Below are 25,753 nucleotides of genomic sequence, written 5' to 3'. Positions count from 1 at the left end.
CGCTGCCGTCGTACCTGTGCCGCCGGAGCCGGGAACCCCCGGGGGGAAAATACTTACCGGCGGCGGCCTAATCCCGGAGACGGACATCCTCCGGACGCCGCTCCCTGCTGCACACGCCACCGCCGTGACACCCATCCTGGGCCACCGTGGCGTCCTCCAGGAGATCCGCACCAGGCCGAGGTAGGAGACCCCCTCGCTACCGGTATCGGCTGGCCGGCCTGGGATCCGGTTCTTCTGTAGGATCCCGTCCCCTCAGGAACAGGAAACCAAACTGATGCGTGGGAGAGGTGCCGCCCTTTTTGTATCTGTAGGTTTCCTGTTCCTATAGGGCGGATCCCCTCTCTCGTGGTGCTGTCATGGGAGTCCGAATAAAAATGCTTTATCATTATACCGCCGAACAAAAAGTGCAATAACGTGCGATCAAAAATACGGATATAAATACGCATGGTACCGATGAAAACGTCATCTTGTCCCACAAAAAACGAGCTGCCACACAGCGTCATCAGCGAAAAAATAAAAGTTATAGCTCACAGAATAAAGCGATGCAAAAATTATTATTTTTTATATAAAATTGTTTTCACTGCATAAAAGCACCAAAACATAAAAAACAACATAGATGAGGTATCGCTGTAACCATACTTACCCGAAGAATAAAACCGTTTTATCAATTTTACCGCACTCGGAACGGTGTAAACACACCCCCCCAACCGAAATTCATGAAACGCTGGTTTTTGTTCATTCTGCGTCCCAAAAATCGGAATAAAAAGCGATAAAAAAAATTCACGTGCCCGAAAATTGTACCAGTAAAAACGACAACTCGTTCCGCAAAAAATAAGACCTCACATGACTCGGTGAGTCAAAATATGGAAAAATTATAGCTCTCAAAATGTGGTGATGCATAAACTATTTTTACAATAAAAAGTGTCTTTCAGCGTGCGATAGTTGCCAAATATAAAAACCCACTATAAATAGTAAATCAACCCCTTCGTTAGGGAAAAATAATAAAATAAAAAAAAATGTATTTATTTCCATTTTCCCGTTAGGGCAAGGGTTGGAGTTAGAATTGGGGGGTTTCCACTGTTTTGGCACATGAGGGGCTTTCCAAACGTGACATGGCGTCCGATCTCAATTCCAGCAAAAAAAGTCAAATGGCGCTGCTTCCCTTCCGAGCTCTGCCATGCGCCCAAATAGTGGTTTACCCCCACATATGGGGTATCAGCGTACTCAGGACAAATTGCACAATAACTTTTGGGGTCCTGTTACTCTTGGGAAAATTAAAATTGGGGGTGAAAAGATAATTTTTGTGGAAAAAATATGATTTTTTAATTGTATGGCTGTACGTTATAAACTTCTGTGAAGCCCTTGGGGGTTCAAAGTGCTCACCACATATCTAGATAAGTTCCTTGGGGGGGTCTAGTTTCCAAAATGGGGTTACTTGTGTGGGGTTTCCACTGTTTAGGTACATCAGGAGCTCTCCAAACTTGACATGGCATCCGATCTGAATTCCATCCAATTTTGCAGTGAAAATATCAAACGGCGCTCCTTCCCTTCCGAGCTCTGCCATGCGTCCAAACAGTGGTTCCCCCCCACATATCAGGTATCGGCGTACTCAGGACAAATTGCACAATAACTTTTCCAGTCCAATTTCTCCTGTTACCATTGGTAAAATAAAAAAATTGAACCTGAAGTTATTTTTTTTGTGAAAAAAAGTTAGATGTTCACTTTTTTTTTTTTAAACATTCAAAAAATTCCTGTGAAGCACCTGAAGGGTTAATAAACTTCTTGAATGTGGTTTTGATTACGTTGAGGGGTGCAGTTTTTAGAATGGTGTCACTTTTGGGTATTTTCTATCATATAGACCCCTCAAAGTGACTTCAAATGTGATGTTGTTCCTTAAAAATAAAATGGTGTTGTAAAAATGAGAAATCGCTGGTCAACTTTTAACCCTTATAACTTCCTAATAAAAAAAAATTTTGGTTCCCAAATTGTGCTGATGTTAAGTAGACATGTGGGAAATGTTACTTATTAACTTTGAGTACCATGTCTCTGTAATTTAAGAGCATAAAAATTCAAAGTTGGAAAATTGTGAAATTTTTGCCAAATTTCTGTTTTTTTCACAAATAAAGTTATATGAATTAAATTTTGCCACTAACATGAAGTACAATATGTCACGAGAAAACAATGTCAGAATTACCGGGATCCATGGAAGCGTTCCAGAGTTATTACCTCACAAAGGGACAGTGGTCAGAATTGTAAAAATTGCCCCGGGCATTAACATGCAAACCACCCTTGGGAGTAAAAGGGTTAATGGACATGCCTTCATCTAATATATAAAGCTCAATGTGGGTGTGGGTGTGTGTGTGTGTACCGTCTGTACCGTCGCAGATACAGCCACAAAATTTTGCACAGTCACACGTCTGGACCCCGAGAGCGTCATAGGCTATGTTGTGAGGCGAAATTTTAACTCCGCGCGTTCCAATTCACCAAACAATTTTGCCTCTATCTACATAATGGGGAAAAAGTGAAAGGAAAAGTGTTGGAGGCAAATTGACAGCTGCCAGATGTGAACAAGGGGGACTTAAAGAATGAGAGCGATGGCACCAAAGAGTATATACCATACAGTTGCTAAGGTGGGGCCCTGACATGGGATACTCACCACACACAGGGATATGAACACACACACAAAATGCGCCACACACTACCACGTGCTTCAACACATACACCACCCTCAGCATACATTTCACCACACATACACCAACCTCGCCACGTAAAAGTCGAAACACAAAAGTCGCCACTCAAAACTCGCCACGCTGTCCCAGAGCTGTAAAAGATGAAAAATGAGCTGTGATTGGTTGCTATCAGCAACAGTTTTCTTTGTAGACAGTTGTGGTAACTGAGGCCTATTATTCTTATCATTTCTATGGTGTTATCGTCCTTCTGTAAAGCTGGAAATAACACAATTTATTACCGTGCCAACACAAACCACCCTCTGACACAGACTGCAGGGGGAGCCCTGTATCACACAGGATAGGATTAGATACATGGCTCAGCAGTCAGTATCACACAGTGTAGGATTAGATACACAGCTCAGCAGTCAGTATCACAGTATAGGATTAGACACATGGCTCAGCAATCAGTATCACCCTGGAGAGGATTAGACACATGGCTCAGCAGTCAGTATCACACAGGATAGGATTAGATACACAGCTCAGCAGTCAGTATCACACAGGATATGATTAGATACACAGCTCAGCAGACAGTATCACACAGGATAGGATTAGATACACGGCTGAGCAGTCAGTAAAACATGATAGGATTAGATACACAGCTCAGCAGAAAGTATCACACAGGAGAGGATTAGGTACACAGTTCAGCAGACATTATCACACAGGATAGGGTTAGATACACAGCTCAGAAACAGGATGTGCCAAAGGAGAGGACATTTTCATTCCAAGAATTCCACTCATTCCATCTGATTATTTTTTTGATTTTAAACGCCTCCAGTTTCCAGTTCAACTGCTATTTGCAATGTCCATTAAGAATGCTCAGGGACAGTCCTTGAAAGTAGTAGGGATCGATTTGCAATCTCCATGCTTTTCTCATGGTCAACTTTACGTGATCTGTTCAAGAGTTGGAACTGCCAAAAATTTGTTCATCTTTGCACCGAAAGGAAAAAACAAAAATGTTGTTTATCAAAAGGCTCTTGAATGAGTTGAAAATAAAATACTATCAATATTTGGGAAATCGTTTAGTTAATTTGTGTTGCAAATATGTAGGGTTGAATATATGATGTGAAATATTTTTATGTGCAATATAATCATTATAATTTGTTATAACTAACCACAGTTGCTTACTAGGCCCAGGCAACGCCGAGCTCTTCAGCTAGTGGGCTATAAAGCCAACATCCATAGTGCTGATTGCAATCCTAAAAGTTCCTGCTATTGAATGTGGCGGTGGTTCTGCTCCTCCTCGCTTTTAGGACGTTACATCACAGATCACTGGGCACAGCTTGCTCTTGCCTTCTTTTATCTTTTTTGGGGGTTTCACTTGTGATTTAACCCCTTCACCCCAAAGCCTGATAACACCTTCATGACCAGGCCAAATTTTAAAATTCTGACCCGTGTCGCCTTATGAGGTGACAATTCTGGAACGCTTCAACTGATCCCACCAATTTTGAGAGAGTTTTTTCATGACATATTCTACTTCATTACAGCGGTAAAATTTGATCGATATGATTTGCATTTGTGAGAAAAATCAGAAATTTGCCAAAAATTTGGAATATTGTGCAATTTTCAAACTTTTAATTTTTATGCCCCTAAATCAGTCGTGTCACACATAATAGTTAGTAAATAACATTTCCCACATGTCTACTTTACAGCAGCACATTTTTTTTTAGTTAGGAAGTTAGAAGGGTTAAAAAATGACCAACGATTTCTCGGTTTTCCGACACTTTTTTTTTTTTTTTAGGGACCACATCACATATGAAGTGACTTTGATGGGTCTATTCGACAGAAAATACCCAAAAGTGACACCATTCTAAACACTGCATCCCTCAAGATGTTCAAAACCACATTCAAGAAGAATATTAACCCTTCAGATGCTATACAGGAATTAATGCAATGTGGAAAGAAAAAATGAACATTTAACTTTTTTTCACAAAAATTTTACTTTAGACCCAATTTTTTTTTATTTTCTCAAGGCTAACAGGAAAAACTGGTTCATAAAATTTCTTGTGCAATTTCTCATGAGTGTGCCGATACCCCTTATGTGGGGGAAAACTACCGTTTTGGCGCAAAGGAGAGCTTGGTATGGAAGGAGCACCATTTGACTTTTTGAATGCAAAATTTGCTGGAATCATTAGTAGATGTCATGCCGAGTTTGGAGAGCCCCTGATGTTCCTAAAGAGTGTAAAACTCCCACAGGTGACCGCATTTTAGAAACTAGATAAGGCAGTCTTCTTATTTGGGTTAGTTCGATTACAGCGATACCTCATTTATAGTTTTTTTATGTTTTGGCACTTTTAAACAATAAAAACTATTTTATAGAAAAAACTATTATTTTTGCATCGCTTCATTCTGAGAGCTGTAACTTATTTTTCCGCTGATTGAGCTGTATGGCAGCTTGGTTTTTACAGGACAAGATAAGGTTTCAAAGATACTATTTTTATTTAACTTAGTCTTTTTTATTGCGTCTTATTAAACTTTTTGTACAGCAGTACGAAGATAAAGCATAATTTTTTGTCTCGTTAATTATTTTTTACCACAAAACTCAAGATAAAAAGCGGACGGCACCGCTGTTACCGTGTGACTTCAAATGATGTGCGGCATACAGAAGCCCAGCAGCTGGGAATCTCGGGTGCCAGACCTGGACACAGTCAATAAGGGAATCCATGCAAAGAGAAAAGGTCGCACTCATCGAGATGGAAGTTTCACTGATTTATTGACATATCAATACATGTCAAGTCGGGGGGAGTGACATAAGGAGTGCAAGAAAGGCTGCACTCCTTATGTCACTCCCCCGACTTGACATGTATTGATATGTCAATAAATCAGTGAAACTTCCATCTCGATGAGTGCGACCGTTTCTCTTTGCATGGATTAATTATTTTTTAACTGTGTTTAGTGGGACAGTTTTATAGGTCAGGTCGTACTGGACGCAACGATACCAAATGTGTGTACTTTTTTTTTTCTTTTTAACATAAATGTATTTATTGGATTCAAATTTTTTTGTGAGTTTTTCAAATATTTTTACAATTTTTATGAACTTTCTTTTTACATTGTCCCAGGATGGGACATCAACTTCACACTGAGATCACTGATCTAATACTGTGCAATGCATTGCAGAGCATTAGATGAGCGTCTGACATGCAGGAAGAAGGCGTGTTCGCTCATGCTCTGAGCATGGCTTGACAGGCCACCATCCCTGGGTGATTTCGAGGCCATCTTTCGGCTAGGGGACACCATGGAGACCATCGGCATAACGTGATCGCATCGTGTTGTGCTAATGGGAGCACAGAGGGAGCTCCCTCCCTCTGCGATGCCCCACAATGTCGCTGTCACTACTGACAGCGGCATCACAGGGGTTTAAACACCCAGCGATCGGTGCTATCGTCAATCATGGGGGTTGCTGCAGGAAGTCAGATCTCATGGAACTGACACCCACATTTGATTGCGGCGTGCGCCCGCGCAATCATAGCGTTGTATATATATGGCAGTTAGCAAGGACTCTGCTACTTCTGCGCCATATACACGACGCATGTCGTGAAGGGGTTGAATAATTTTTATATTATTTTGAAATAAATGAATGGAGTAATTCTCACCATATATCCCATTCATCACTATGGTCAATATGAACAGAGTAGTCCCCCATTGATCCGGTGTAATTTTTCTGGTTCTGACCAGTGTAAGGGTTAACATTGGTGTGGTGCAGATTATAGGAATGTGTAAGACCAAGAGGAATAGATAGCAAACAGTCAATGACCATTTCACACAGCACAGCAGGATCTGGAATGTTCTACACCCATTGGCTTCCGAAACAGAAGCTCTCACTCACTTTCCTTCAAGTCGCCTTAAAAATTCTGGAAGGCGTTCCAAGTAGATTTGTTCCTTTTCAGCTTTTTCAGGACGAGTGTTACGTCCCTGCATAAAACGTCTATTTGCTTTTGGCATCCAATCTTCTTCTTTGGGGGAATATCTAATAAAAATAGACAAACTGCATGTTGTTTTTCATAAGGGCAGCAAATATCAACTATATTTTTAATACTTAAAACCAATTAGTGAATGTGTTCTTGTTTTTTCATCTGTTGTGTGGACAGCGTAGCTGTACAGGAAATGCCACTCCCTTCCTATATTCAAATGTATGCCTATCTTTCATACGTTAATACATTTGATCACTATGGCGCTGACACTGGGGCAGAGAAGTGCGCGTCATCCCCGGCCCCGATGTACAGCAGCATGAAGTCAACACACTGCCGCCAGTGCCGCACAGGCAGAGGAGATGTCAGGTACTAGTAAGCGATCCATGGAGGAGCTGAATAAGAAATATGACTTAATTTTAAAGGATGGTGCGAGGGTAGGGAACGGTTGGGTTTACTGCTAGGGCACATAAAAGGGTAATGAAGAAAATTCTGGGGTTCATTATGGGGCAATTGGCGGATTGTTAAAGGGTACACAGTATAGCAAGGGGCAGTGGGGACAATATGCAGAGAGGCATTGTGGGGGAGATATGGAAAGGAACAGTTTGGGGTGAAATTATGGAGACGTAATATGTGCGTTTAAGTCAATTAGAGTGGACATCACTTACTTTACCATTTCGAATACATCCTCCAAGAGATACTCTTTCACAGGGAATGTTAATCCAGGGATGTGCAGCATAGGAGAGTTGTCTGTACAGAGAAGACTCAATTAATATTTTTTCCAGCTAACAATGATTTTTTTTAGCCAATGGCACTATCAGATGACATGAAAAGCAATTCATAACAAATATGTGATGTCAACAAAATCAACCATGAATCTGAAAAGCGCTTTTAAAGAAACTGGACATCAGGATGTACCTTAGCGAGGTATTAAGAGCCTCATAATGTCCTCTTTAACCCCTTCACGACCTATGACGCCTACGTAGGCGTCATGAAAAGCAGTGCCCAAACGACCTATGACGCCTACGTAGGCGTCATGCTATAGATAGCCCCCCTGCGGGACGGGTGACCGGGGTCACTGACAGGTCACCCGACCCGCAAACAAAGGACCCTTCAGAGTTAACACCTGGGGGTGTGGCTTAGCCCCCACGTGCCTACGATCGCTCTGATTGGCAGTTTCACTTTTAACAGCCAATCAGAGCGATTGTAATATTTCACCAATGAAAATTGGTGAAATATTACAATCCAGCCATGGCCGATGCTGAAATAGCATCGGACATGGCTGGACACCGAGACCCGACCCCCCCCCCCACACCGACTGACGGCACCGATCGACTGACGGCACCGATCGGCTGCCGCCACCTTCTGACGGCACCGATCGGCAGCCGCCGTCATGATCTGCCCCCCCGCCGTCATGATCTGCCCCCCCGCCTTCCCTCTGCCCCCCCAGCCCTCCGATCATCCCCTCTCACCCTCCGATCACCCCCTCACCCTCCTTTGTGCCTCCGATCTCCCGCTATCCGTCCCGGTGTCCTGCCGTCCAGCGTCATGGGCGCCGCCATCTTGCAAGATGGCGGGCGCATGCGCAGTGTGCCGAATCGAATCTGCAACGCTGCAGATTCATTCATTTATTGTGATCACTATGATAAACTTTCATAGTGATCAAAATAAATAAAAAGTAAATCACCGCCCCCCTTATCACCCCCATAGGTAGGGACAAATAATAAAATATATTTTTTTTTTTCCATTAGGGTTAGGTCCAGGGCTAGGGTTAGGGTTAGGGTTGGACTACGGGTTAGGGTTGGACTACGGGTTAGGGTTGGACTAAGGCTTAGGGTTGGACTAAGGGTTAGGGTTGGACTAAGGGTTAGGGTTGGACTAAGGGTTAGGGTTGGACTAGGGGTTAGGGTTGGACTAGGGGTTAGGGTTGGACTAGGGGTTAGGGTTGGACTAAGGGTTAGGGTTGGACTAAGGGTTAGGGTTGGACTAAGGGTTAGGGTTGAATTTAGGGTTAGGATTGGAATTGGGATTAGGGTTGGGATTACGGTTAGGCTTCTGGTTAGGGTTAGAGTTGGGATTTCGTTAGGGCTGTGTTGGGATTAGGGTTGTGGTTAGGGTTATGATTAGGGTTGGGATTAGGGTTAGGGGTGTGTTGGCGTTAGGGTTGGAGATAGAATTGAGGGGTTTCCACTGTTTAGGCACATCAGGGGCTCTCCAAACGCGACATGCAGCCACCATTTATTCCAGCCAATTTTGCGTTCAAAAAGTCAAACGGTGCTCCCTCCATTTCGAGCCCCGACGTGTGCCCAAACAGTGGTGTACCCCCACTTATGGGGTATCGGGGTACTCAGGAAAAATTGCACAACAACTTTGGGGGTCTAATTTCTCATGTTACCCTTGGGAAAATAAAAAAATGGGGGCTAAAATAATTATTTTTGTGGAAAAAAAAGATTTTTTATTTTCACGGTTCTGCGTTATAAACTTCTGTGAAGCACTTGGGGGTTCAACGTGCTCACCACACATCTAGATAAGTTCCTTGGGGGGTCTAGTTTCCAAAATGGGGTCACTTGTGGGGGGTTTCCACTGTTTAGGTATATCAGGGGCTCTGCAAACGTAACATGATGCCCACAGACCATTCCATCAAGTCGGCATTTCAAAACGTCACTACTTCCATTCCGAGCCCCAACGTGTCCCCGAACAGTGGTCCCCCCCATATATGGGGTACCAGCGTACTCAGGACAAACTGGACAACAACTTTTGGGGTCCAATTTATCCTGTTACCCTTGTGAAAATAAAAAATAGTGGGCTAAAAATCACTTTTTGAGGAAAAAAAAATATTTTTTTATTTTCACAGCTCTGCATTATAAACTTCTGTGAAGCACTTGGGGGTTCAACGTGCTCACCACACATCTAGATAAGTTCCTTGGGGGGTCTAGTTTCCAAAATGGGGTCACTTGTGGGGGGTTTCCACTGTTTAGGTACATCAGGGGCTCTGCAAACGTAACATGACGCCCACAGACCATTCCATCAAGTCGGCATTTCAAAGCGTCACTACTTCCCTTCCGAGCCCCAACGTGTGCCCAAACAGTGGTCCCCCCCACTTATGGGGTACCAGCGTACTCAGGACACACTGGACAACAACTTTTGGGGTCAAATTTATCCTGTTACCCTTGTGAAAATAAAAAATAGTGGACTAAAAATAATTTTTTGAGGAAAAAAAAATATTTTTTTATTTTCACGGCTCTGCGTTATAAACTTCTGTGAAGCACTTGGGGGTTCAAAGTGCTCACCACACATCTATATTAGTTTCTTGGGTGATCTAGTTTCCAAAATGGGGTCATTTGTGGGGGGTTTCCACTGTTTAGGTACATCAGGGGCTCTGCAAACATAACATGACGCCCACAGACCATTCCATCAAGTCGGCATTTCAAAACATCACTACTTCCCTTCTGAGCCCCAACGTGTGCCCAAACAGTGGTCCCCCCCACATATGTGGTACCAGCGTACTCAGGACAAGCTGGACAACAACTTTTGGGGTCCAATTTATCCTGTTACCTTTGTGAAAATAAAAAATAGCAGGCTAAAAATTTATTTTTTGAGGGAAAAAAAATATTTTTATTTTAACGGCTCTGCGTTATAAACTTCTGTGTAGCACCTGGGGGTTCAAAGTGCTCACTATGCATCTAGATAAGATCCTTAGGGGGTCTAGTTTCCAAAATGGGGTCATTTGTGGGGGAGCTCCAAAGTTTACGCACACAGGGGCTCTGCAAACACAACATGGTGTCCGCTAACGATTGGAGCTAATTTTCCATTCAAAAAGTCAAATGACGCTCCTTCCCTTCTGAGTCATGCCGTGCGCTCAAACAGTGGTTTTCCCCCACATATGGGGTACCAGTGTACTCAGGACAAACTGGACAACAACTTTTGGGGTCCAATTTATCCTGTTACCCTTGGGAAAATAAAAAATAGCGGGCTAAAAAATCATTTTTGAGGAAAAAAAAATATTTTTTTATTTTCACTGCTCTGCGTTATAAACTTCTGTGAAGCACTTGGGGTTCAAAGTGCTCACCACACATCTAGATAAGTTCCTTCGGGGGTCTAGTTTCCAAAATGGGGTCACTTGTGGGGGAGCTCCAATGTTTAGGCACACAGGGGCTCTCCAAATGCGACATGGTGTCCCCTAACGATTGGAGCTAATTTTCCAATCAAAAAGTCACATGGCGCTCCTTCCCTTCCGGGCCTTGCGGTGCGCCCAAACAGTGGTTTATGACCACATATGAGATATTGATGTACTCAGGAGAAATTGCCCAACAAATTTTAGGATCCATTTTATCCTGTTGCCCATGTGAAAATGAAAAAACTGAGGCCAAATAAAATTTTTGTGAAAAAAAAAAAGTACTTTTTTTTTTTTACAGATCAATTTGTGAAGCACCTGGGGGTTCAAAGTGCATACTATGCATCTAGATAAGTTCCTTGGAGGGTCTAGTTTCCAAAATGGGCTCACTTGTGGGGGAGCTCCAATGTTTAGGCACACAGGTACTCTTAAAACAAGACATGGCAACCGCTAAACATTCAAGCATATTTTACATTCAAAAAGTAAAATGGCGCTCCTTGCCTTCTGAGCCCTGCCGTGCGCCCAAACAGTGGTTTATGACCACATATGAGGTATCAGTGTACTCAGGAGAAATTGCCCAACAAATTTTAGGATCCATTTTATCCTGTTACCCATGTGAAAATGAAAAAACTGATGCTAAAAGAAAATTTTGGTTGGAAAAATTAAAATGTCCATTTTTTCATTCCATGTTGCTTTAGTTCCTGTGAAGCACCTGAAGGGTTAATAATCTTCTTGAATGTAGTTTTGAGTAGCTTGAGGGGTGCAGTTTTTAGAATGGTGACACTTTTGGGTATTTTCTGCCATATAGACCCCTCAAAGTGACTTCAAATGTGAGGTGGTCCATAAAAAAAATGGTTTTGTAAATTTTGTTGTAAAAATGAGAAATTGCTGGTCAACTTTTAACCCTTATAACTTCCTAACGAAAAAAAATGTTGTTTCCAAAATTGTGCTGATGTAAAGTAGACATGTGGGAAATGTTATTTATTAACTATTTTGTGTCACATAACTCTCTGGTTTAACAGAATAAAAATTCAAAATTTGAAAATTGCAAAATTTTCAAAATTTTCGCCAAATTTCCATTTTTTTCACAAATAAACGCAAAAATTATCGACCTAAATATACCACTATCATGAAGCCCAATATGTCACGAAAAAACAATCTCGGAATCGCTAGGATGCGTTGAAGCGTTCTTGAGTTATTACCTCATAAAGGGACATTGGTCAGAATTGCAAAAAATGGCCAGGTCATTAAGGTCAAAATAGGCTGGGTCATGAAGGGGTTAAAGGGGTACTCCGGGGAGATAAAAAAAATTTGTACTGTTCCTGCACTCATACACTACAATACAGATGAGACGGTCAGTGCAGTTTTATGTTATTTACTGTATAAAACTTGTGTCACGACACAGCTGTTAGGTGACCCGGGACCAGAGGCTCCTTCCCTGTCCCCAACACTAAGGGTCGTCCTAGCTTACCCTACTCCCCAGAATACTTCTGAAAGTGAAGATGCTGTAGGCTCCACCCTTGCCTTATCTCCTGAGTTAGGCTTCCGTCTGTTCCCTTCCCTCACCCAGAAAGAGGGGCGCTACAGTGCACTGTAGAGTACACCAACCCGACAAACAAGGCAACACAGACTAGGGTTAACAGAAAACTCCAAGCATACACAATATTCACTCACATATAACAGAGGAATTCACCGGGGAGTGAAGGTAGAAGAATAAACCAAAATAGAGAAGGATAAGGAATTACCACGCTGTATTGCCGGCGCCCGCCGCTCCCACTCGCTGCCCTCGGCCCCCCGCTCCTTGCGCCGCGCTGCTCTCCCAGCCTCCTGTCCTGCATCCTGGGGGATCCAGAGTGGTGTCTCCTCCCTGCTTCCGTCCTGCTCCAGCCCCGTGCATGCGCCTTAGGTCACGGGCGCGTGATCCCCTCCCCTCTTAACCCCTTCTGCACCTTCCCAGAGGAGTGAGCACTCCAATCAAGCACCAGCACAGGGTATATCAGGTGGCTCCTCCATCATGGAGGAGCCTGATTATTGTGTGCATATTGTGCGCTACTCTGGCCCGTCCTGACACCTGTTCCTGACTACTGGCTCCGTACTCCGACCTGACTACCTGCTCCGTGTTCCGTCCTGACTACCTGTCCCTGACTACTTTCTCCGTCCTGACTACCTGCTCCTGACTACCCGCTCTGTGCTCCATCCTGACTACCTGCTCCTATGTGCTCCGTCCTGACTACCTGTTCCTGACTACCTGTCCCGTCCGGTCTACCAGTCCCGTCTGGCTCCCTATTCCATTACGTTCTTGAATCCTTGCCATCGGCCAGGTCATCTGTCTTGGTAGCCTCGTCTCCCCAGCCCCGGTTGGGCTCACTCATTCCACTTGAGCCATCCCTCTTGGTACCAGCTGTCGCAGTATTTGACTCCCTCGGGTCTGCCCCTAACTATCCCTGTATAGGGGTCGGCACCACATGGTCCGCTTGCTCCTGTGAGCTTCAGTGCCCCGACCCAGTGGGTCCACTCTTGCAGCACATCATTCCCTAGACGTCACAAACGCATACAAGCCAATCAACAGTGACTAATAATTCCTCCAACTCTCCTCATATAAACTCCTCTCCTTCCATTAGCCATGCAGCATATTCTAGCTCTGATAAGGATTAGTGTCAGAGCCCAGATTATAAAGGGGAAAGGAGTGGCTAACCGAGCTCAGCTGTGAGCACAGAGATTTCCAACATGGCTGATTAACCCTTGTTCTGCCAGAAGGAATAAGCATACTTAAAATGAAAGAGAAGTGCTTCTTCTCAGCGCCAGAGTAGGTGGCAAGGCCTGCTCCAGGATGTTCCTAGCTGCCCGCCCTCTGATATCTGTCTATTCAGTCTGATAATAAGGGCTGTGGTGGGTGCATGGCCTGCTCCAGGCTGTTCCTAGCTGCCAATCCCCTGATAGGTACCTTTAGTCTGATAACGGGCGTTCATCCATAACCAGTGCCATATTGTGCATCCATACCCAGTGCCATATTGTGCACCCATACCCAGTGCCATATTGTGCATGCATGGCATATTGGTTTGGTTTTCTTTATTTTGCACTAGTCTTGATCAGTACATACACGGAAAGGATTTATGAAAATGTGATACAATGAACCATATGCCTTACATTGCAGAATGTAATTATAATGGACAATGTAAAAGACGTGTTTATCAGTGTCAGTCCTTTCTACAAGGAAAGTATAGATCAACTGTACGTACTATATATTAAAAACAGTGATAGTACCGTAATGCAAATGGTGAACTGACCAAAATACCGAGAAAACTTTTCAGCGTTCAACGTGGCGCTCATCAGTACAACCTTCAGATCTGAACGACACCTCAGAAGATCTTTAACAATTGCCATCAGCATATCAGATTGTAAGTTCCTCTCGTGGACTTCATCTAATATAATATGGCTGACGTTGCTCAATTGCCTGAAAGAAATAAAAAAAATGTATGTATAGTGCTTAAAAGGATCTACTAACACCTTAGGTATCAGCAGAGAAAAATAGTTTGTGATACTCATACCCAGGAAAAAAAAAAAACATCTCTAATTTAGCTTTTGAAAACACATCTCTAATTTAGCTTTTGAAGACAGTAGCTGGCTGGAATCTATATGCAGGATGTGTACAATCCATAAAATGTATAAAGCTAGTGTATGTTCATGTGCACTTACACACTTGTCAGTGTGCTGTTCTTATGCGGTCCAAGGCACACATGGACGGCATGCTGATTGGAAACGCGCTAGACTGAACTTGACTACACTCTAGCAGACTGACTCTTTAGAAGCAGTCATGTCCTCCTCCAGGAAGATTTACAAGCTGGTATGTCCCCTTCCTTTAACTGGGCTGCATATTACACAGTGACTATTCAGAAATTCACAGAGCTGAGGGAATGGAGTTTATCATTGTATTGTTTAGAACAGGTGCTGAATATCAAGCTGCCAAAATGAGAGAAAAAAGGAGATTTTTGTGTACTCACCATAAAATCTCTTTCTCTTAGCCTCTAATTGGGGGACACAGAACCACGGGTGTTATGCTGCTGTCCACTAGGAGGGGACACTATGCATAATCTGAAAAAGGTTAACTATGGCTCCTCCTCTGCAGTATACACCCCTGGACAGCGTCAGCCTTCTCCAGTTTTGTGCAAAAGCATTAGGAGGAAGTTAACAGAAATAACATAACCATGCCTGTAATAAGGCCACCATGTACGAGCTCAAAAGAACAATATGAGAACTCAACTGTAACAACGGCCCGTAAGGGCAACAGGGTGGGAGCTGTGTCCCCCAATTAGAGGCTAAGAGAAAGAGATTTTACGGTGAGTACACAAAAATCTCCTTTACTCTGTCGCCTCATTGGGGGACACAGAACCATGGGACATCCTAAAGCAGTTCCTGGGTGGGAAGCAATGGACGAATATTGTGCACACAGGTCCCTAAACTTGGGGCACTGCCGCCTGCAGAACCCGTCTACCCAGGCTCGCATCCGCTGAGGACTGGGTATAAACTCTGTAGTGTTTCGTAAACGTGTGTAAGCTAGTCCAAGTGGCCGCCTTACACACCTGTTGTGCTGAAGCCTGGTGCCGAATGGCCCAGGAGGCCCCTACCGCCCGCGTAGAGTGTGTCGTGATACCGGCCAAAAGAGGAGAATTGTTGAGGCGGTAAGCCTCTTGTATAGTGGACTTGATCCACCTGGCAAGGGTAGCTTTGGAAGCCGGCAAACCCTTGCGAACACCTTCCGGAAGAAGGAAAAGGGAATCAGACTTCCGGAAGGGTGCAGTCCTAGACACGTATATACGCAATGCCCTGACGAGGTCAAGCGTATGCAGAGCCTTCTCCACTCTATGAACCGGAACCGGGCAAAGGGATGGCAGTGAAATTTCCTCATTGAGGTGGAAGTTGGACACAACCTTCGGAAGAAGGATGGGACTGTACGGAGAAGCACCTTGTCCTGGTGAAAGGCTAGGAAGGGCCGTCTGCAGGAGAGTACTGACAATTCAGACACCCTGCGAAGCGAGGTGATTGCCACCAGAAAAACCACCTTCTGTGATAGAATGCGGAGTGGGACTTCCTTAAGGGGTTCGAAAGGTGGTGCCTGCAATGCTGTCAGGACCAGGTTGAGGTCCCACGTTTCCAGTGGACGTCTGTAGGGGGGAGCCAATCGGGAAACCCCCTGGAGAAAAGTCCTCACTTGCGGCTTGTTAGCAATGCGTCTCTGGAAAAGCACTGAGACCGCTGACACCTGGCTCTTAAGCGAACCCAGGGATAGCTTGGCATCCAGGCCCGATTGAAGAAAACCAAGAACTTTTGGGAGGGAATAAGGGAGTGGGATCTGGCCGCGGGATTCGCACCAGGTAAAGAAAGCTCTCCAGGTACGGTAATAGATCTTGGCGGAGGCTGGCTTCCGTGCCCTGATCATGGTTCTAATGACATCCGGTGAGAGCCCTGCCTGGGTTAGAACCCAGGTCTCAAGGGCCACGCCATCAAATTGAGGGCACCTGAGTTCTGGTGGAAGAACGGGCCTTGTGACAGAAGATCGGGACGGTCGGAGAGACGCCAGGGGGCGTCTGCTGTAAGTTGAAAGACGTCGGCGTACCATGTATGTCTGGACCAGTCTGGCGCGATCAGGATGGTTGGAACTCCCTCTTGTTTGATCTTCCTCATGACTCTGGATATCAGGGGAAGAGGTGGAAAAATGTACAGAAGCTGGAACTGGGTCCAGTCCTGAACCAGGGCATCTGCTCTGAGCGATCGCGGATCGCGTGTCCTGGCCATGAAATTGGGGACCTTTGCATTGAGATGGGATGCCATTAGGTCCACGTCCGGGGTCCCCCAGCGATGGCAGATCTGGCGAAAAATTTCGGGATGGAGAGACAACTCCCCCGAGTCCATTCCTTGTCTGCTGAGGAAGTCGGCTTCCCAGTTGTCCACACCCGGGATGTGGACCGCAGAGAGTACCGACCTCGTGTCTTCCGCCCAGTGGAGGATATGTGCCACTTCTCTCATCGCCTGGGTACTGCGGGTCCCGCCTTGGTGATTCACATATGCCACCACCGTGGCATTGTCTGACTGTACTCTGATATGAGAGGCTGCCAGTAAGTGACGAAAGGCTCTCAATGCCAGGAAGATGGCCCGAATTTCCAGAACGTTGATGGGCATGTTCGCTTCCACTGGTGACCACTTGCCCTGTGCCCTGTGATGTAGGTGTACCGCACCCTAACCTGTCAGGCTCGCGTCGGTGGTAAGGACTTTCCATTGACCTGAGAGAAAGGATTTTCCCTTTGCCAGTGAGGCTGGCTTGAGCCACCAGTGCAGGGACCTCCTGGTTGCCGATGTTAGCCGGAACTCCCTGTTGAGGGAGAAAGGATTCCTGTCCCAGGACTTGATGATGGCTAGTTGAAGAGGCCTGAGGTGAAACTGGGCAAATGGCACCGCCTCCATTGCTGCTGCCATCCTGCCGAGGACTCTTATGGCAAACCGGAGAGATCAGGGGGGATGGCAGAGTATGCAAACTCCTAGACGGAGAGCCAGTGCCTTGTCTCTGGGAAGGAGCACCAGACCCCTGGAGGTGTTGAATAGCATCCCCAGGAAGGTCAGAGACTGACTCAGGGTAGTCGATGACTTTTGTAAGTTGACTAACCAGCCCAGGCGACTCAGAGTGTCGATTTTGATTGAGACGCTGACCTCGCAGTCCTTGAAGGTGGAAGCCTTGATGAGAAGGTCGTCCAGGTATGGAACGACTACTATGCCTCTGGAGTGTAGAACGTCCATGGTGGCAGCCATGACCTTGGTAAATGTTCTGGGAGTTGTGGCGAGTCCGAACGGGAAAGCCACGAACTGGTAGTGGTACTGGTCGATTGCGAACCTGAGAAATCTTTGATGGGCGGGAGCAATCGGTATATGCAGGTATGCGTCCTGTATATCTATGGAGGCGAGATATTGTCCTTGCTCCATGGACGCAATGATGGACCGAAGGGACTCCATGCGAAAATGACGAACTCGTACATACTTGTTGAGTTGTTTTAGGTCTAGTATGGGCCGGACGCTGCCTCCTTTCTTGGGGACTACGAATAGATTGGAGTAGAACCCTCGGAAAGGTTCGGCTACGGGAACCGGTACTACGACTCCTGCTTGAAGGAGAGGAAACCGCTTGGTGAAAAGCACGAGACTTTCCTGGCGGTTTTGGTGGAACTGAGAGGAAGAACCGGTTCGGTGAACTGGAAGTGAACTCTATCTTGTATCCGGAAGACACTTTTTCCCTGACCCACCTGTCTTCTGTAATAGGCAGCCAGACTTGCTGAAAGAGTATAAGTCGTCCGCCTACGGGTGGGGTGTCTTCCGGAGTTGGTGAGTCATAATGAGGAGAAATTCTGAGGTTTTCCTCCTTTGGGCTTCAACCTGGCCTGTTTTTGACTGCCAGTTCCTGTCTGGCCTCTGCGCCGCCCGTGGGTTGTCCCTGCGTGGAGAGCTGTTACAATTTTGTGCTGGACGCGAGGCGGACCAGCTCGAAAAATTCCGAAAGGATCGGAATCGTGTTTGGTTACGCCGTTTGAACGTGCGTTTAGGTTTTAGTTGAGGGAGAGAGGTACTCTTACCCCCAGTGGCATTGGATATCGTTGTGTCCAACTTTTCACCGAAAAGCCGTCCACTGAAGTACGGGAGATGCGTGAGGGACTTCTTTGAGGCCGCATCCACTTTCCATTCCCACAGCCGAATCGTGATGGCGTTTGATGCTATCCCCGCTACACCTCTTGCGGAATCCAGGGCTGCATGAAGCATGTAATCTGCTACCACTGCTATTTGAACCGCTTGGTCCGACAGCTCAGGGTTTGAAGCTCGGAGGCCAGTTTGCAATTTTTTGGCCCAAGCCAGAATGGCCTTGGCCGCCCATACTGAAGCGAACGCGGGAGCCAGGGAGGCCCCTGCCGCTACGAAAACTGAACGAGCCATGCGTTCTACCTGCCGGTCTGCAGCGTCCCTGAGGGTTGAGCTATCTGGCAGTGATAGGAGGGTCTGTGCTGCTAGCCTAGAGACTGGGGGGTCCACTTCGGGCGGATCTGTCCACTCCTTGGTGTCCTTTTGTGGGAAGAGGTACCTCCAAATATTTGCGATTGGTGAATTTCTTCTCAGGCTGCGAAAACTGCTTAGTAAGGATCGCCTGAAATTCTGGGTAGTTAGAGAAGACCTTAGGTGGTTTCAGAACACCTTCAAAGCAAATCTTGTGTTCTGGGGCTTCCGGGGTTGGATCGGAAATGTCCAGCACCCGATGGATGGAAGAGATTATGTCCTCAACTAGCGCTGTATTGCTAGGGGAACAAGGACCAGAGACCGCTCCATTTCGTTGTCTGAGTCGGAGTCACAAATGCCTTCCGAATTCTGTGTATCGCTGAGGCGTTCCCAGGTGGGCGAGCTGGGGCAAAGGCCTTCTGTCGTCGGGGATCGCTGTGGAGATCTGCGTTGTCTGTCTCTGGTAGGGGACGGTCTAGGTGACCTGGAACTACGATGTCTCTCCCTAGAGAGGGATGACCGTGTGCTATGGGATGACGCAGAGGAACGCGACGTGTGGGTTACGGTTACGTCTGGGAGAGCCAGAAACGGCCTGTCCCCGAGTGGAGCTGTCCCTTTGCTGGGTAACGCTCATAGCCGAGACATGACCCTGCAGAGCCTGGAGCAATGTGGAGGTTAGATTATCTATGGACTGCGTCACAGACTGCGACATCTGGGTAGCCCATTCTGGCGTGGTAGCAACCGCTGAAGCATTGGTAGGAGCCTCTTGGGGTTCTGACCCAGTATTCTGGATACAGTCCCGACAGTGCGGGTACGTGCTGCCACTGGGGAGAGTGGTTTTGCAGGCTGTGCAGAATGCATAAAAGCAGTCCTGCCTGGTTCTCTTGGACCTTGAGCCCGGCATAGTGCACAGAGTGCGGAAGGGCTGGCTATGAGAGGGCCCTACAGGGGTGGCTATGCAGGGAAAATCCTATAGGAGAGCCTTACAGGGAACCCGGATTCACAGCCAAGTAAAAAACCCGAGCTGTGATCTTACCCCAACAGCGTGCCCCTAGGTCCACAGTCCTGTGCCTCCCGGAGACTGTCTGGCATGGTGCTGCTGATGCCTGCAGCAGAAATGGCCGCCGAGAGGATGAGGAGGGAGAAGAAGGGGGCGGAGAGCTGAGAAAGAGCACGCAGAGCTGTGTGGAAATGCGCCCTGTCTCGATCCGCCCCTTCTATGACACTGTAGAGTGCGGTATTTGTCATCCGGGGGGGCGGGCCTGGGGGACGGAGAGGAGGCGGCGACCTCAGCTAGGCCGAAGCCGTGGCCTAAATTAGTTACTGATGCCCAGAAAGGGCTCCAGGCCGGCGCGGAAGTCCAGGAGGGGGGTCAGATCTGAACCAGACCCCCCCGGATTGAAAGGCAGGATAGCGGTGGGGCCACAATCGGAAGCGAGGCCCTGTGATGGGTCCCCCTGAGGCGCTATGGAGCTGGTGCTGCCGCAGAGACAGGTGCACAGGGAGCCCTGTGTCTGTATGTGCCATGCCTGCCCGCACTTCCCCCCCGGTCCCGACAGGAGCCCGCAGTTGGGCTGGGGTCCCTGGATACTGTGAGCTGCAGATTGCCATGGTACAGACCCTACCTGAGGCGTCTCAACCTAATTCCCCCAGAGGGGGATTAGGGAGGGTGCTGCTGTCACCATCAGGGGGCTTCTTCCTCACCTCGACCTCAACCCAAGACCAAAAGGAATTGGGGAAGGAGAGGGGTCTCGACTTCGAACCAGCACCCGCAGGACTGAGGAAGGAGCGACATGGGGAACAGACATCTCAACTTCAACCGGGCACCCCATAATAGGGGGCCGAGGAAGAAGCCATGCCGGGAGTCTCACAGGAGACCCACTTTTCTTCATCTGTCATCCGGAAAAGAAAAAACGGAGTGAAAAAGAGAAAAAAATTCTTTAGGTGTGCCTCCTATGCGACACTAAGCAAAAACTGGAGAAGGCTGACACCGTCCAGGGGTGTATACTGCAGAGGAGGAGCCATAGTTAATCTTTTTCAGATTATGCATAGTGTCGCCTCCTAGTGGACAGCAGCATAACACCCATGGTTCTGTGTCCCCCAATGAGGCGACAGAGTAATCTGTCATCTTGAAATAAGGAAATAATCTATTTTTATTTATTTTACTTACTTATATAGCGCCATTAATTGGGGCTCCCAATATAAATTCCCTATCAGTATGTCTTGGAGTGTGGGAGGAAACCCACGCAAAGGAGAGGAACATACAAACTCTTTACAGATGTTGTCATTGGTGGGATTTTAACCCAGGACCCCAGCGCGGCAAAGCAAGAGTGCTTACTGCTGAGCCAGTTATCTAATGAAAAATTATCTAACCTGCTCATAACATATTTGAGAAAAGTCTATTAATTTAATCTACTGTCAAATTGAATGGAGATCATTGTTCAGCATTCATACACGTTGCAGTGGACTTACTGATCAGACTGAAGCCACTGGAGGACTATTCCGGTTGTACAGTACAAAATAGAGCCTTGTGTCCGTGGTAACTGACTTTAAAAAAGAAGAAAGGTTAAAAAAAAAACAAAAAAAAAAACAAGAATTATAAAATATCTTCAAAATATGTTGACTGATAACTATACTCTACTGGTCAACGTTCGTGGGGGTAACACTGACCAATCCACTCATTTTACTAATTTTACTCATTTTAATTTTACTCATTGTCATTTGGTCTCCTAATCACTGAACACTGATACAATCTGAACTGCTTGTTACACAACTGACTATATACTACACAATTATAAGATGCTGCCAAAATGCCTATATCTAAAGTTCATCACTTGGGCGACATGGACGCAGCTGACATCTACATATTAAAAATCTTGAGCATTTTTAGAAAATAAATTACTTTTATAATTCAAAAATACAGTCTCAAATACTGTGCACCTCCAGAAGACTGGGAGCCAGTTCACATCACATACCTTTCCAAACGTATTTGGTAGCCAGTGCTGTGTCCCATGCCACAAGGTTCAGCCCGCTCTGCAGCCACACGTTCTGCTACCTAAAAAAAAAAATGAAAATAAGCATTGTCACTGTAGACTAATAATTTATTTATTTTACTCATTTATATAGCGCCATTAATTATTGGAACTGTCCCCGATGCGGCTCACAATCGAAATTGATAAGTTATTACACTTATTCAACAATCTTTAGATAAACTTTGCAATATTTCTATAGCAGTCCAATGTATTGATAAAAAAAATGAAGCAACTTTGTATTTTTAATGAAAGGTCTGATCAATGTGTACAAGAGGTTGGGAGCTGGAAGGTAACAAACCACAGACTATCCCCTCTGAAGCCTAATGGAAAAAGTCGGTATAAGTTATGAACATAAGATTCACTATCATCACACACACACAATTGATTATGGGGGTTTTATCGGGAGTGAAAATGGCTCCAAATAAAAAAAAAAAATAGGGATTTGTGTGTACTCACCGTAAAATTATTTTCTCCGAGCCAATCATTGGGGGACACAGGACCATGGGTGTTATGCTGCTACTACTAGGAGGACACTAAAGTGAACACAGAGAAAACTAACAACTCCTCTGCAGTATACACCCTCTCGCTGGCTGAGATTTGCCCAGTTCTGTGAAAAACAGTAGGAGTATTAAAAAAAAAAAAAACAAAGCACAATAAACTATGTCAAAACCTAAGAACGATACAATAAGCCAATAGGCTAACAGGGTGGGTGCTGTGTCCCCCAATGATTGACTCGGAGAAAAGGATTTTACGGTGAGTACACAAAAAAATCCCTATTCCTCCTACGCCTCATTGGGGAACACAGGACCATGGGACATCCTAAAGCAGTCCCTGGGTGGGGAGCAACACAACTGCTAATACCCCATGTACCACTGGCTTACAGCAGTGGTATTGCCGAATGCAGAATGCGCCTGCCAAGAGCTGCATCTGCAGAGGCCCGAGAATGAATGTGGTAGTGTTTTGTAAAAGTATGCAAGCTGGACCAAGTAGCAGCCTTGCAGACATGTTCTGCTGACGCCTGGTGCCGAATGGCCCAAGAGGCACCCACTGACCGAGTAGAATGCGCCTTAATCCCTGCTGGGACAGGTGTGCCCCTGACACGGTAGGACTCCTGAATAGCCGAGCAAATCCACTTGGCTAGTGTGGCCTTTGAAGCGGCTAGAGCCTTCATATGCCCCTCTGGAAGTACGATCAGGGCATCTGACTTGCAGAAGGGAGCTGTCGGCGAGATGTACCATCTAAGAGCCCTGACCACATCCAGAGTGTGAAGAGCCTGCTCAATACGATGGACTGGTGCCAAACAGAATGAAGGCAAAACAATCTCCTCATTGAGATGAAAAGAAGACAACTTTTGAGCAGAAAAGACGGGGATGTCCTCAGGACTGCTTTGTCCTGATGAAAAATCAGGAACGGAGGTCGTCAGGACAGGGCCAACTCCGAAACTCGTCTGATCAACGTAATCGCCACTAGGAAAACTACCTTCCAAGAAAGAAAGGATAGTGAAACATCCTGCGGTGGTTTGAAAGGGGCTTCCTGTAAGACCTCATGACTCCAACGGCCTTTTATAGGGAGGTGCCACGTAGGAAACTCCCTGAATGAACTTCTTCACCTGTAATCTGGTGGCAATCTTGCGTTGGAATAGAACTTACAAGGTTGAAACTTGTCCTTTGAGTGAGCTAAGCGCGAGACCCCACGCTAATCCGAATTGCAGGAATTCCTAAATGGAAGGAATGGAGAACATCAGAGGAGATCATCCATAGTCCTTGCACCATGAGAAGAAAGTTCTCCAGGTGCGATGATAGATGCGCATGGACGCGGGCTTCCTAGCACTAATCATGGTGGAGATCACTTCATGAAAGAATCGAGCTTCCAGTTGAACTAATTCGGCGTACCATGCCAGGCGCGGCCATTCCAGCACGACTAGGATCACTGGTACCTCCTCTGCTCTGATTTTCATGATGACATTTGGGAGTAAGGGAAGAGGGGGAAATACGTACGGGAGTCGAAACCGATGCCACGGCAGAACCAGGGCGTCTGGTCCTATGGCGCATGGATCTCATGATCGGGCAATGAAGCGGGGGACCTTGTTGTTTAGCCTTGAGGTCCACATCCAGAGTCCCCCAGCGACGGCAAATCTGCTGAAAGACTTCCGGATGAAGAGACCACTCTCCCGAGGCGAGGCCCTGGCGACTCAGAAAGTCCGCCGCCCAATTCTCTACACCCGGTATGTGGATCGCTGAGATGGCCGAACGGTTGGTCTCGGCCCAACAGAGGATGTGACTCACTTCGTGCATGGCCGTCCTGCTGCGGCTAGCCCCCTGACGATTGATATACGCCACAGCCGCGGCGTTGTCGGATTGGATCCTGATGGGGTGACCTGCGATGGAATGGTGAAAACTCAGTAGGGCTAGCCTAATTGCTCGTATCTCCAAGATGTTGATGGGGAGACGCGACTCTCGAATGGACCAACGACCCTGTGCCGTGTGGTGGCGGAAAACCGCACCCCAGTCAAGAAGACTGGCGTCGGTGGTCACCACCAACCAACTTACTGGGAGAAAGGACTTCCCTTGGGTCAGGGAGGACTTCAGCGTCCACCACCTGAGGGTCTGTCTGACCCGCAGAGACAGACGGAATCGACGGTCTAGAGAGAACGGGTTCTTGTCCCAAGCCAACAGCAGCGCATGTTATGAAGGGCGATGATGGAACTGTGTGAACTGGACTGCTTCTATCGCTGCTACCATTTTTCTGAGAATCCACATGCTGAAACGTATGGCGTGAGGAACCGGATGGGAAAGACTCCATGCTCCCTGTTGTAAGGCCAACATCTTTTCTGGAGGGAGAATGACCAACCCGCGGGAAGTGTCCAGGATCATTCCCAAGAAGGAAATTTGCTGAGCCGGTACTGGAGAAGACTTTTCGAAGTTTAATTTCCAGCCCAGGAGAGAAAGAGTGTCCACCGTGATACCTACGGATTCATCTCAGGCTGGAAAGGACGGGCCTTTGATGAGTAAGTCGTTCAGATACGGAAGTACCACCACTCCCCGAGTGTGAAGAATGGCCATGACAGCTGCCATGACCTTGGTGAAGACTCTGGGGGCGGTGGCGAGGCCAAAGGGCAAGGCAATGAACTGGAAGTGTTCCTCGCAAACTGGGAAGCGTAGGAACTGTGGATGGGAAGGAAAGATTGGAATGTGAAGATAAGCATCCCTGATGTCGATGGATGCTAGGAACTCCCCTTTTTCCATGGAGGCGACGACTGAACGGAGAGATTCCATTCTGAACCGCCGTACCTTGACAAACTTGTTAATCAGCTTGAGGTCCAGTATGGGCTGCATCATTCCGTCCTTCTTCGGAACCACAAATAGGTTTGAGTAAAAACCCTTGAACCTTTCGTCTTGAGGGACCGGAATAATGACTCCGTCCTTTTGCAGCGCATGTATGGCCTGAAGGAAAGCTGTTGTCCTTGTTTTGGGAGGGGAGGACCGGAAAAAAACGTGTCGGGGAGGGGAAGAAAACTATCTTGAACCCAGAGGACACCAGCTCTCTGACCCACTCGTCGTGGACAACCGAGAGCCAGGCCTGATGTAACAAAAGTAAACGGCCGCCTACTTTGTCTTTGTCCGCCGGACACCGCAACCAGTCATTCTGTAGAGGATCTATGGGATCTGGTTCGCTTAGTTCCAGATACCCTTGGCCTTGGTTTCCAGGTTCGGTTAGGTCTGTATGAGACCTGGGAAACTGTCTCCCCGCGGGGACCAACCTGATCTGGAAGAGAAGGTTGTGAAGGACCAACTGGAATTGTTGCGAAAAGGCCGAAACCGAGTCGCTTGTTGATTCTGAAACGGCCGAACGGGCCTTTGTTGGGGAAGGAATTTACTCTTCCCTCCGGTAGCGTGAGAGATGAGCTGGTCCAGTTTATCTCCAAATAAGCGAACAGTTTGATAAGGC

The 25,753-nt window shown here is 46.6% G+C and overlaps 1 protein-coding gene across 1 annotated transcript in view; it reads right to left on the bottom strand.

The window, feature by feature from the left end:
* DHX36 (DEAH-box helicase 36) overlaps positions 1–25,753 on the bottom strand; it is a 120,564-nt gene that overhangs the window by 62,887 nt on the left and 31,924 nt on the right. The window contains exons 6-10 of the mRNA XM_073579024.1: positions 21,749–21,828; positions 21,246–21,320; positions 14,036–14,202; positions 7,303–7,384; positions 6,553–6,693 (exon numbers count right to left, since the gene is read on the bottom strand). Coding sequence (XP_073435125.1) covers positions 6,553–6,693; positions 7,303–7,384; positions 14,036–14,202; positions 21,246–21,320; positions 21,749–21,828 — 545 coding nt within the window. The remainder of the gene's footprint in view (positions 1–6,552; positions 6,694–7,302; positions 7,385–14,035; positions 14,203–21,245; positions 21,321–21,748; positions 21,829–25,753) is intronic.

The sequence above is a fragment of the Dendrobates tinctorius genome, unplaced genomic scaffold (assembly GCF_039654945.1).
Source record: "Dendrobates tinctorius isolate UK_male_01 unplaced genomic scaffold, ASM3965494v1 ptg000060l, whole genome shotgun sequence".
Lineage (NCBI taxonomy): Eukaryota > Metazoa > Chordata > Amphibia > Anura > Dendrobatidae > Dendrobates > Dendrobates tinctorius.
The sequence above is the reverse complement of the archived record's forward strand: the minus strand, read 5'-3'. Positions and strand labels throughout refer to the sequence as shown.